The sequence below is a fragment of the Labeo rohita genome, chromosome 22, assembly GCF_022985175.1.
Source record: "Labeo rohita strain BAU-BD-2019 chromosome 22, IGBB_LRoh.1.0, whole genome shotgun sequence".
NCBI classification, from domain to species: domain Eukaryota; kingdom Metazoa; phylum Chordata; class Actinopteri; order Cypriniformes; family Cyprinidae; genus Labeo; species Labeo rohita.
The window spans coordinates 19,399,093-19,412,824 of NC_066890.1; the positions used below are offsets into that span (position 1 = coordinate 19,399,093).

At 40.7% G+C, this 13,732-nt stretch overlaps 1 protein-coding gene across 1 annotated transcript; it reads left to right on the top strand.

The window, feature by feature from the left end:
• Positions 1–5,529: 5,529 nt before the first annotated feature.
• Positions 5,530–12,434, top strand: LOC127154201 (uncharacterized). The gene is made up of 5 exons (XM_051095609.1): positions 5,530–5,671; positions 7,177–7,509; positions 7,710–8,011; positions 12,133–12,252; positions 12,294–12,434. The coding sequence occupies exons 1-5, from the start codon at positions 5,530–5,532 to the stop codon at positions 12,432–12,434; spliced, it is 1,038 nt and encodes a 345-aa protein (XP_050951566.1).
• The last annotated feature ends 1,298 nt before the right edge of the window (positions 12,435–13,732 follow it).

The window sequence follows — 13,732 nt, forward strand, 5'->3', positions numbered from 1 at the left end:
ATTTTAAATCAATTTTTAAATTATTTTTAAATCATTAAATCAATCAGTTTTTAGATTTTACATTTTTTTTGTTTTATTGTTGTGATCATTGTTTTTATGATTGTTCTCCTTTTTTGTGATTATTGTTTTTATTGTTTTTTATGATTATTCTACTTCCTTTTATGTAAAGCACTTTGAATTACCTTTGTGTATGAAATGTGCTATATAAATAAACTTGCCTTGCCTTGCCTTGAATTTCTGTCAGACGGTTGATGTATTTGAAGGGTAACTGATTGGCTGCTGCTGGTCTAGAAGTGATCCAGATGAGAGCAGAGGGAAGCAGATGTCCTCTGATGAGGTTTGACATCAACACACCCACTGATGAAGATTTATTCACATCACAAATTTTCTGATCATCTGAAAACATCTGTGTGATTCTGCTTTCATCCAGACCATTAAAGATGAACACAACTTTACACTCCCCATAAATCTTTGAGGGCAGATCTTGAAGTTCAGGATGAAAGTCCAGCAGAAGTCTGTGAAGACTGTACTGATCATCTTTAATCAAGTTCAGCTCTCAAAATGGAAGCACAAACATGAAATCCACATCCTGATTGGCTTTTCCCTCAGCCCAGTCCAGAATGAACTTCTGCACAGAGACAGTTTTTCCAATTCCAGCGATGCCTTTAGTAAGGACAGTCTTGATTTTGTCTTTCTCCTCAAATACTGATTCAAGTGAGGTTTTAAAGATGTCATTGCAGTCAATTGGAGTGTCTTGTGAGTGTCTGAGTTTTGTTTTCTCCATCTGTAAAACCTCATGTTCTTCATTCACTCCTTCACTCTCTTCCTCTATGATATAGAGCTGTGTGTAGACACTGCTCAGGAGGGTTTCAGGATTCACTTTTACTTTGAGTCCCTCAAATAATCTCTCATACTTGTTCTTCATGCTGTTTTTGTGCTGGTCTTTAACTCTCTGTAAGACATCCTCCACTAGTTTTTAATTGCGATGCTATTAAAAACGAGCATGCAATGATTTGCAAATATCATAAACCCATATTTTATAACAAATGTTTACACTGAGAAAAAGAAACTGTTTAAACTGAGGAAATGTACCATTTTAAGGGAAAAATAAGGTCATTTTGAATTTGATGACTGCAACTCATTACAGAAAGTAGCGACAGGGCTATGATTACTATTGTGTCGCATCACCTCTTCTTTTAACAACAGTCTTTGTACAGGTGCTGGTTATATAATTAGAATATCTTCAAAAAGATTTATTTTTATTATTCCATTCAAGAAGTGAAACGTGTATAATGCATACATTCATTCCATACAGACTGATATATTTCAAGTGTTTATTTCTTTTAATTTTGATGATTATAACTGACTGTGGTCCAAAGTTATGTTCTCTGATGAAAGTAAATTTTGCATTTCCTTTGGAAACCAGGGTCCCAGAGTCTGGAGGAAGAGAGGAGAGGCACAGAATCCACGTTGCTTGAGGTCCAGTGTAAAATTTCCACAGTCAGTGATGGTTTGGGGTGTCATGTCATCTGCTGGTGTTGGTCCACTGTGTTTTCTGAGGTCCAAGGTCAATGCAGCTGTATACCAGGACGTTTTAGAGCACTTCATGCTTTCTGCTGCTGACCAACTTTATGGAGATGCAGATTTCATTTTCCAGCAGGACTTGGCACCTGCACACAGTGCCAAAGCTACCAGTACCTGGTTTAAGGACCATGGTATCCCTGTTCTTAGTTGGCCAGCAAACTCACCTGACCTTAACCCCATAGAAAATCTATGGGGTATTGTGAAGAGGAAGATGCGATATGCCAGACCCAACAATGCAGAAGAGCTGAAGGCCACTATCAGAGCAACCTGGGCTCTCATAACACCTGAGCAGTGCCACAGACTGATCGACTCCATGCCACGCCGCATTGCTGCAGTAATTAAGGCAAAAGGAACACCAACTAAGTATTGAGTGCTGTACATGCTCATACTTTTCATGTTCATACTTTTCAGTTGGCCAAGATTTTTAAAAATCCTTTCTTTGTATTGGTCTTAAGTAATATTCTAATTTTCTGAGATACTGAATTTGGGGTTTTCATTAGTTGTCAGTTATAATCATAAAAATTAAAAGAAATAAACACTTGAAATATATCAGTCTGTGTGGAATGAATGTATACATTATACAAGTTTCACTTCTTGAATGGAATTAGTGAAATAAATCAACTTTTTGAAGATGTTCTAATTATATGACCAGCACCTGTATGTATGGGAATTGAGCAGAGCAGTTGCTGGAAATTTAAAAGAAGAGTGTGTTGCAGCCATCAAATTCAAAATGACCTTATTTTTTCCTTAAAATGATACATTTCCTCAGTTTTTCTCTGTTCTGTTGTGAATAAAATATGGGTTTATGACATTTGCAAATCACTGCATTTTTGCTTTTGGAACTGTGGTTGCATATTGGTTACTGTTGGTCGAGTCTGAATGCAGTGCATGTTGCATATATTGGATTATATTTGATGTTATTTCATTGATTCTTAAATCATTACTCACTTGAGATGCACCACAGTAAGTTAGAGTGTAAATATTAGGGCTGTCAAATGATTAATCGCGATTAATCACATACAGAATAAAAGTTTGAGTTCGCCTAAAATATGTGTGTGTACTGTGTGCAATTATTATGTATATATAAATACAAACGCATTCATGTATATATTTAAGAAATATTTACAAGTGTATGTATTCATTATAATTTTTATAGAATTTACATTATATATAAATAAAAATATTTGTACACTAATAACATATTTCTATTAAATATATACATTAAATTGTGTGTAAATATATAAGCATAATAATTACACACAGTACACACATATTTATTAGGCAAACTCAAACTTTTATTTTGTATGTGATTAATCACGATTAATCGTTTGACAGCTCTAGTAAATATGTATACTAACGGAGGGTAAGAGGTCAAAGGTCCATCACTGAATACAGGGGGTGGCATCATGGATATGTCACTCTTCATTGAAAAACAATGCTGGGTTCTGGAGTCTCTGATTTCTGTTTCTTACGCCTTGTAATGGAAGATTAACAAAACAGCATTTAAAAAAAAAAAAAAAAACAAAACAGACAAATCTCTTGTTTATCAGTCTTAAATACACAGAGCCGTAAAGCACTGACAAGCTTGTCAGTGATGTACGGCTCTGTGTATTACTTGCCGCTCCAGCTGAACGCACGTGATGGAGCTTTACTACTAATCAACTTACCGGCTTCATTGACTAAACGCGCCTCACGAAATCGTGCGATTAATCGTGCAGCCCTACGTTACTGTACTTTTGCTGTACTCTTTTAAATCTGGGTAGGGCTGGCTTGTTTGTTTTTAATATAAAAAAGTTCTATTTTTTGGCAAATGTAAAAGCCTTTTCACATCAACAGCCTCAGGCTTTGAGAAAAGTAAATTCACGTCTGTACAATAGACCGCAGAAGAAAAAATATCAACTCTTCAGCAATAAAAAAAGGAAAACAAATGTTAGATTATCTTGAGTATTTTTTGCTTATTAGTATGGTTGAATTGGATCATCAAAGGTTGGCAGTAAAGACATTGGTTAATAAAATGGGATTAAATGCATAAAGGATATTTGTATTATTTAGCATATTTAATTATTGCAGGTTTGCATCATATTCTGAGTTGAATTTCACTGTTTTTATTCATTTTGAGGAATACTGAATCTGTTTTTTGTGAGTGAGATGAATTAATCCTTGTTCACATTTATTCTAGAACTAACATCTTAAAGCCTCTTTTAATCAATAAAAAGGGGGAGGGGGGGTTACTTATTTGAAAAAAGTAACTCAGATATTTTTTTGTCAGTTAAAAAGTAATGCTAGTTACTTGGAAAAAGTAATAATAATTAATAGTAATAAATGTTTGTAAACTTGCGTTACTTGTACTGCATTACCCCCAACACTGTCCAAGATGTTCATGTCTTTCTTTCTTCAGTCGTAAAGAAATTATGTTTTTTTGAAGAAAACATTTCTGCATTTTTCTCCATATAATGGACTGGTATGGTGCGCCAATTTTTTGAGATTAAAAAAAGTAATTTATTTACTTTTTGAGATTAAAAAGTATTTAAATTGTTTTTTTTGCTTTTTTTAAAATGTAAATAACCAATCGTTTCGCTAAATAAGACCCTTCTTCCTCTGTTGGGATCATTTACAACCGCATTTGGGATCGTTAGAAGCTGTATTTAAAATGCATAGATTCATGAAACCTCTTCATCTGCAAAAAAACTCCACATCCAATTTAAAACACCTGAAAGAGCAGCACGGCAGTGGTAAAACTTCTCGAGAAAGCACTGGGTGCAGAGAGCAACTCTGTGGAGTAAAGACATGGGCGTGGGACAGACGGGTGAGTGAGGGCAGGTAGAGACTCGTGTGTGTGCAGGATGCAGGAGAATAAAATTATTAAGGGAAGTCTCCGCAAAATATCTTCCTAGTCAACAATTTGATCTCACTGTGATCTCACCATGAGCTCCCAGGATACTCGTGATGCGGTAACAATGTGAGGTCGAAGTGAGCTAAAAGTGTAACCTCACAGCACCCTCAATGTGTGCTCATACTATGGTCACAATGTTCAAAGTTCACCTCACTGCACAGAAACTAGGTGCCCAGCATGCATTGTGACATGAAGCTTTTGATTGTCACCATTGTTGAGATTCATACACTGATTCTTGATGTCTCTTTGTTTTTAAGTAACACAGTAGCTCAAAATGTTTGTGTCTTACCAAGCTTTTTAAATCCTTCATAAGTGATTATGACACTGCTGGATCTTATACTGTATGATCAAAGAGATATTATCACTAAAAACCTAAGCTTAATAACACCTCACAAAAACTACATACTAAATCTAGGTCATGACTGTGTTGTTATCATCAATAACAAATCAATATCACCAGGTTGAAGTCTCTTTTTGGTTTTCTTTTCTGTGTGCTTTACAAACACAGTTACAGCAAGCAAAAAAAAAAAAAAAGATATATGTCGAGGGTCAAGAGCCCAACTAAAGCAAACACTAATCACCATGATGGTAACATCAAATGAAACAAATCATCTAAAGCGTGTCACAAATATGCATTGAAGGATACGCATGAAGATGATGATGAATTCAAAAGTCTTTAATTCAATCCACAATGGGGCAAAACACAACAGGAGGGTAGAAAACACGTTCACATAGACGAGACTTAATGACAAACACTGAGCTGAATGCAACGTATAATGACAGGTGAGAATGATATATTAATTAAGACACAGGTGAACTGAGTTTAACTAATAATGATATAACGAGGACAGGAACAGGAACAACCAAATTTGGGCACATGAGGGAGAAACCAACACAAACAGTCCAGGGGTGTGACAGTTCGCCGCCCTCCCGGAAGTCATGACCTTGCGCTGCAGAAACAAAAAAAAGGGAGGAACGGAGGGGGACTTAGAAGGAGGACAAAAGAGTGGATGTAGAATGGAAACAGGAAGTCAGGCTCTGGCGGAGACCAGATGCCTGGTAGGAGGACGATAAACAATGTTGAAGGTGATGATGGAGGGAGGAGCCAAGGAGGAGACAGAAGCATCCAGGGTGGATCAGACAGAGGGAGGAACCAAGGAGGAGACAGAAGGGACCTGGAGCAGGAGGAGCCAGGTGGGACCCAGCCATGATGGCAGCCATGGTGGAGGAACAAGGACAGGAACAGGAACAACCAAATATTGGCAGATGAGGGAGAAACCAACACAAACAGTCCAGGGGTGTGACAAAGCGCTTTTGTAGATGTCTGACAGAAATAAAGTCAGTGGTTAATAATAAGTGAAGTTGGTGATTCTTTTATTTCAGTTGATTTCATCTAAGGCTGTGGCTGGAAGTCAGTTCACTGGAAGTCAGAGACCATTCTTATAACAAAAATCTGTTAGCTGAGCGTGTACTCATACTGTGAGCTCACCATGTGAGACCAATGTGATAGTGTTGAGAAAGAGGATCTAGAATGCCCCCTGGTGTCCGATATTTGAAATGCCTCCTCTTAACCTGCTCAACGTTTTGAATTCACAATGAGCTCACATATTACTCACACTTTGAGAATGATGTGATGTCACTGTGATCATCTCATGATCTCGCATGTTGGTCAGCTCGACCAATCAGTTTGTGAATGTATCACTATGCCATTAGGTTTGGTATCTTTAGGTTCGCTGTCAGAAATGTCAGTATGAACCAAGAGAACCGAACTACAAGTGTGAACACACCCTAAATCACTTCCTGTTTTGGACTTTTGCTGTTTACCCGTTTACGCCTCTGGCTGCTGTTTTTGCACTGTTATTATTATTATTTTATTTATTTATTGTGGTAATAAATACGAAGGCATTCTATAAAACTTGGTTGTGAGTCAAACTGAAACCTGTTGTGGTCTGAGCTCTATTTGGGTCAGTGTAGCTAAAAGGTCAACGAGTTGAATGTGGTTTATTCTGCTGGATGAACAAATGGTACTTGTTCCTGTTAGTGTGTCTAATGGACGTGTGTTGTTGATTTGTGTAGTTTGTGAGTAAATATCTTGTCCAATCATCAGTACGTATGAATCTCATGGTCTCACGTCCAGTGTTCTCTAAAATAAAACAGGTTTATAGTCAAATAAAGTCAATAAAAGTGAAATCATGAATGAAATCAATTTGCCCAACCATATTTCCTAAATAATAATGGTTTAAAATGTTAAGATGTTTTAACAAAATTTAAAAGTAAAAAAAAAAAAAAAGCAGTCCTGTATAGGAACCTCAAGCAATGTCTGTGGTGATTGTAACGGAAATTTCGGACACATCTCACTGCTAATGAATATGACTATCTTTTTAGTTTTGCTGCATTTATTGTTCTCGCCTTTGAGTGGTAAGTTTTTACGATTTTTAAGATATTCACTTAAGTTTTGCAGTATGAGTACAGTAATTATTACAGTTATGTAAGTTTGCAGGAATAACATATAAAAGTGCAGATAAAAGTATAATTTCTTAGGCGAAACTTGGTCACTTTAATTTTTTGTTAGTAAAAGTTTATTTCAGATTTTTCACATCCTTCTGCATTTCCCCAACAATCCTAAAATCAGTCTGAAATGCTGTTCTTGCACTTAGTTTGAAAAGGTTCAGAATTAAGAATTTCTGAATGTGTTTCAGGGGTGTTTGGTGTTGTGTCAGGTGAAATGAAGACTTTGTCAGTGATGGAGGGAGATTCTGTCACTCTACACACTGATACTGACATACAGGGAAATGATGCAGTGATAGAGTGGATGTTTGGACCTGAAAACCCAGATACTGTCATTGCTGAAATCAACAGAGCGGCAAATATCAGTGATGTTACTGATGACAGATTTAGAGACAGAGTTAAGATGAACAGTAAAACTGGATCTCTCACCATCACCAACATCAGAACCACAGACTCTGGACTTTATAAAGCAGAGATCACCATAAATGCAGTAGCAGTCAAAACGCTTAGTGTTACTCTCTATGGTGAGTATAGAATTTGGTCTGTTCTCTCCAGATCTGTTTTGTCATTAAATCTTTGCCACGAATGATCATTCATTGAATCACACTTTGCTATTTTGAAGTTAATGAAACATAACAAAAAAGTACTTTACTCTGTGTGTGTTGACTAAGAGATTTCAGCAAAATTTTAACAGGTATCTTTTCATCCTCTGATATTTTTTCAGCTGTTCTTCCTGTTCCTGTCATTATCAGAGACACTTCACGACATTCTCCATCATCTGGAAGTTCATCAGTGTCTAAATGTTCACTGTTGTGTTCAGTGGTGAATGTGAGTGATGTGACTCTCTCCTGGTACAAAGGAAACAGTTTAATCTCCAGCATTAGTGTGTTTAATCTCAACATCAGTCTCTCTTTACCTCTGGAGGCTGAATATCAGGATAAAAACACCTACAGCTGTGTGATCAACAACAACATCAGCAACCAGACACAACATCTGGACATCAGTCAACTCATCAGCCATGTGCAGGTACATCAGTAATGATTTTAGTTTAAGCCACCTACTTTCTGTAAAGAAATATTTTATGATTTATCTTATGATTTATGTCTTATTTGCCGATTGTTTTTTTTTTTTTTTTTTTTACTTCATTTAACAATGATTCATTTTCTTTTGTAATTTAGATTTTTTTTCCCATTCAGACTGTTACACTGGTGTTTGGTCTGATCAGTGTTGTACTAGTTATCGGGATAATAGGTGAGTTACAGTTAGATGTAGCATGACTCCATATGTAAAATGTTGCAAGTCTCGGCTCCGGAGACCCGACAGCCAGATTACTGTGAATACAGGAAACAGACAAGAGAGTCGGAAATCGCGTCTTGTCTCTGCCAGCTCCTCTGTATATATTTATTGACAAATATTCAGTATTCAACATGAACAAACACTTGTTTTTCTTCAAAAGAAAAGAAATAAAGTCTTAGTATTACTTTTCATTGTTTTTCTCTTTCATTCATTCTTTGACCTTGTATTCTCTGCATTTAGTCTACTTTTAACATTCAAAAATCTCTCATTCATATTCTTTTTGTTATATCTAGTATTAGTTTACTCAGATTATGCACATAAATGCAAACTTTAACTCTGTTTTACAGTTTAAAACATTTGTGACACTTATTTCACATTTAGTTCCCCATAAATGAACAATATAAATCATATGAGCTAACATTACCCGTCTCTCTTCACGAGCTGATCACGTGATCAGTAGACGCGCCAAGCGCAAATCCAGAGTGAGTCTTAAACAGAGCGTTTAACTTAACCGATTAACTTTTCAACATAAACGAATAAACATTCACCTCAGATTTACTAAATGATGACATGTTAAACTTCGAAAGGCATCTTAACCGAATCATATACAGCATTTCCATGGCTGCACGGCCTTCACAACACATAAAGGGAATAAACTGTATGATTTTTCACGTAACATCAACAGTGGATCTAACTATACATCGCGATTAAACAGATGCTACGAAATTTAAACAGTTTTCGCAAATGTTCACATTATTATTTACCTGTGAATACAGGAAACAGACAAGAGAGTCGGAAATCGCTTCTTGTCTCTGCCAGCTCCTCTGTATGTATGAGCAGGAGCTGCAGATAGCGTACATATACGCAATTTTCCCGTATCAAAATAAGAGTCTCTGCTCAGGTATGGGAAGAAAAAAAAATGTAAGAGTCCCTTTTTAGTGTTTAGTACAGACAAATATTGCCATATTTGTTAGGCACGTTTTGATATTTGTATATTAACACATTTTCTGTGGGCACCACAAAAACATGATATACACTTTGTAAACATATCATAATGCTCTTCTCCCATAAGTACATTAAGTTGTTTTTAATCTTCTTAATTCATGTATTCTTAGGCCTGTTAAAGGTTTTTGGTGATGGAAGTAAGAAACACCCACAACGACCTAAAGATACAGACCTACAGCAGCTTCTTATGAGCCTTGAACAACCTGAAGACTCAACACTTACAGTGATACATTATGTGCAAGTGTGATTCATATGAGTTGTATTCATTTCCAAATAATACCATATTATAGTAAATGACTGGAGTTCATTGTTTTACATATAGTTTGCAAATACAGTGCATTGTATATGTAACGGGTTTTATTTTTAGAATCTTGTGGTGATGCACTAAGGGCAGGACACACCTACTGGCGTCAGCACGTAGTTTTATTGCGTACACCTGTGCAGCTCATCACTGGGAGCGCGTGGATATTCAGCATTTTAAAAGGTGTCCGTGTGAGCATTGCGTGCGACTTCTTGAGTGCATGTTAAGCCTCCGTGGTCGGAGACCGTTCTTTTTGATTTCTTGTTTGCCTTCTCCGGGAAAGTGTGTGCGTGAAGTGACGAGTGCCGTTCGCAAAGTCTGCTCTAGCCTATGAAATTCACCTAGGAGGTGCGGCCTGAAGGTGCTAGCTGTTGTTTCCAGAGGTGGGTAGAGTACCCAAAATCTGTACTCAAGTAAAAGTAAAAGTACTTATGGAAATATTTACTCAAGTAAGAGTAAAAGTAACAATCCCAATAGTTACTTGAGTAAGAGTAAAAAAGTATCCGATGGAAAAACTACTCAAGTAGCTAGTTACTAGTTACTTCTGATCTGATTGATATGAAGCGAAAACCTTGAATTTCAAACTATTTGGAAAGCTTCCACACACCTCTCCTTGAAAGTCTCTTTGTTTTGTTTATATAAAACATAGGCTGAAGTAAAGTAGCCTATCTCAGTCCTGTGATGGGCACATTAGTGTACGAATTTGTGTATAACGTCACAGCATGCACTTCAATTTATTTAGATTTTTGGAAAATGGATATGAAAACATGCAGACGTTTAGAATGAACGTTTTTTTTACGAACGTGTGTTGTTTGTAAGGTTCATAAGATATTTGTCATTGCTTGCACAAGCGCGCATATGAGGAAAAACGTCTCAGGTTACGTATGTAACCCTGGTTCCCTGAGAAGGGAACGAGACACTGCGTCCTCTAGGGGGCGCTAGGGGGAACGCCGTCTGCGTGACCCGTGTCTGAAGCCTAAATACAAAAACAACAACAGAGTTGGCCAGCGACAGCCTATGACGTCACTCCCGGCGCGACTCGTCGCTGCCGGTGCGTCACTACCGGTGCGACCACAGTATAAAAGACACCGGTAGAGCAGGACGGTCACTTCTTCGTCTGAAGCTCACATCCTGAAGCATGGCCCCGAGCCTAGAGGACGCAGTGTCTCGTTCCCTTCTCAGGGAACCAGGGTTACATACGTAACCTGAGACGTTCCCTTTCGAGGAACTCGAACTGCGTCCTCTAGGGGGCGCTAGGGGGAACGGTTATACCCACGCTGCCATGCTGAGGGGAGTGCCTGACTTCGGAGAGACAGGCACTAAGTACCAACTCCCTAGGCCTTAAGGAGTCGCCCCTAGGATAAAGTGACGGCTGTCAGTGACATATCCCCTACGGCCAGAGCTTAGGCTGCATACCCAACTTACCTGCAGGGGCGGATACCGGCCCGGGGTAGAGCCCAAGCTTGGAAACCAAAGTATTCCTTTAAGGGGATACGGCCAGAAGCCTAGGATACCCAGGTTGGCCTGTCACACAGGAGCTACTGCAGCCCTGCACGACTCCCTCAGAAGTCGTAACACAGAACGCAAGTGGTAACTCCCTGCTCAACCCGGTTGAGCGAGCACAGAATGCGCACCGGAACTAGGGCGCGTAAAACCGTTCTTTTAGCCTGGCAGAAGCTCTGGAGATGGACCCGAGACGACCGGGTTTTAGACCACCTCGAGAAAGGGTACGGGCAATAGCGCGTGAATCCCTACCATAAAGGATTTTAGAATGGACGCAGAACACCGGTGCCTTCCATACCACAGCGTGGATTTTAGAAAAGTGCCCAAAGGTTAACGTGTGCACTTACCATATACATGGATTTGAGAAAGCGCCCAAAACGTGTGGGCCTTACCATAAAAATGGATTTTAGACGTACCGTTGAGAAACGGTGGAATAAGAGGACCTTCAGGGTGAGGGGAGCACTGCCGGCTTAACAAGGCTCTAAGGGGAAGGCAGTAGGGGCGCATCTAGCCGCCCAATCAGGCAAAGCTCAAAGCAAAACCCTCAAGGAGAGGGGAGCACAAAGATGCCAAGCAGATAGAGGCCGCTGCTATCTATCCACTAAAACTGCCAGGAGCTGATACACTTAGCCACACAGGATAGGGCAGTGTATCGCGACAGGCTTCTACTCCCAGGACAGGAGGAGCCACTGGTCCCCCCAGGGGGACGAGCTCAGAGACCCTTTCCATAGAAAGGGGAGCATCACTGCGCCCTGTACAGAAGCCTTGGATGAGACCGACCCGCGAACAGTTCCCTTGGCCTGGGGGAAGGCAGTAAGGGCGAACCTCAGTTGCCCGATGGGGCAGTGCTCAAAGCAAACCCTCGATGGGAGGGGAGCACCCTATGCAGTAGCCGCAGCTAACTGTCTAATAATACTGCCCTGAAGCTGATACACATACCAAGAAAAAGGTAGTGTATCGAGACCGGGTTCCACTCCCGAGACACGGGAGGGACACCTGATCTTTTTAGGGGAGACGAGCTCTAGCAAAACCCTTTCCGCAGAAAGGGGAGCATCGTCGCACCCTCCCAGGAAGAGATACGGGGATCAGAAATGACGGGGAGCCACCTCTACAAGGCTGCACAGAAAGCAGTCACATCCCCAGCCCTCAGGCTGTTCTGCGGGTAACCTCTCAAGGGGCATAAGCCCTTCTCACCCCACACAGACCCATGCTTACCACCTCAATGGAAAGCATGGGCCCTGCTCTACCAAGGCCCGCAGAACCTTGGGAGCAAGGGCCGAGAATATAGCCAAAGGCTCCTCGGAGCACTCAGAGAGTTTCCACAGAAACAACTCTGACTCTTAAGATGGTGAAACATAGCATGAACAAGCCCACTCCTCGGAGGGGCGACCCACTAGATCACCACATGGCATTGGAGCAGGTCTGTGTGAAAGGCGGAAAACCCAGCAACAGAAGGCCCCTCAGGGCGGGACGCAGATAGAGGGTCTCAACCCGGTAGCGTCAGGTCCATGTGTCTATCCAGGATATCCAGGAGCTCCCTGCGAAAAAGATTTCCGAAGAGCTTACCTGGAGGTAGGACCAAAACCCTAGAAGTAGTGCTGTAGTGGGGACCTGAAAGCTTCCCATTCCATATGCCGAAAGGCAGATCCAGGCAAGCAGCCCATAACCATGGTCGAAGACCAGAGGGGGGTGCTCGAAGAGGACCTACCAAAGGAAACACAAAACACAGGTCCCAAAAATACAGCATGGTAGACACACAATAAGAATCTCGTACTCACCCACCGTGGTTCCCGCGCATGACTCCAGATAGCTCAGTAGATCTTGAGAAACCTGCCAGACCATCTACTTATAACCCAAGCAGGGGAGATAATATCAACCAGGCAGGGGCGCAGGGAGACCACTGCTTAAGTTCAATAACGGGGAGTAAACCACAAATCGACCTGACCATAAAAATGGGCTGTCTACCTAAACCCCATAGCAGGGGGATAGTACTCAAAGAAGGGGCTAACTCAAAGAGACTGCTATTAGAAACCTAAAAAGGGAGAGATCACAGAGCTGGCACCTGGCTATCCAGAAAGATCAAAAAAGTTTTGAGACATAAGGATCGAACTCACCCATCCATGGTTCCCATCGCCTGATTCCAGTTACCGGATAGACCTTCTTGAGAAACTGCCCAGATCATCATAGCGTGTTATCTACTTATAACCTTAACAGGGGAGATAACACCATCTAGGCAGCCCTGGCTAAGAGCTCAAAGAGACCGCTACTTAGAAACCCTAGGAAGGGGAGCGATCACTGAGCTAACAACCGGCTATCCCAAATAGACGGCTCTATGAAAGGGGTAATGTAACCCCAACAGTGGGCTGTCAAATTATAACCCCAAAGGGAGAACAGCACCATGTCCATCCCAGAAAGCTGCTATTAAGAACGCCAAATAAGGGTCTCAACTAGCACTAGGGCTGCGCAAACAACCAGACGCGACCACTGTGCGCAACCCGGCAGCAACGCCGGTCTTGCGACCAGCCACAAACCCCCACCATGCTGAGCCAGACGGCGCGGCACCCACCACACAGGGCCACAGCCCACCGGTAAACCGCACAAAATGCGCAGCCCATCAGCGAAGCAGAGCACCGTGCAGCACA

What these genes read in the sequence shown, in the direction of transcription:
- LOC127154201 (XM_051095609.1), top strand. Translation starts at nt 5,530, where the DNA reads ATGCCTGGTAGGAGGACGATAAACAATGTTGAAGGTGATGATGGAGGG. An exon ending in CCTGGAGCAGGAGGAGCCAG is followed by an intron (nt 5,672 to 7,176) that starts GTGGGACCCAGC and finishes AATGTGTTTCAG; the next exon opens with GGGTGTTTGGTGTTGTGTCA. An exon ending in AACTCATCAGCCATGTGCAG is followed by an intron (nt 8,012 to 12,132) that starts GTACATCAGTAA and finishes CCCTTTCCGCAG; the next exon opens with AAAGGGGAGCATCGTCGCAC.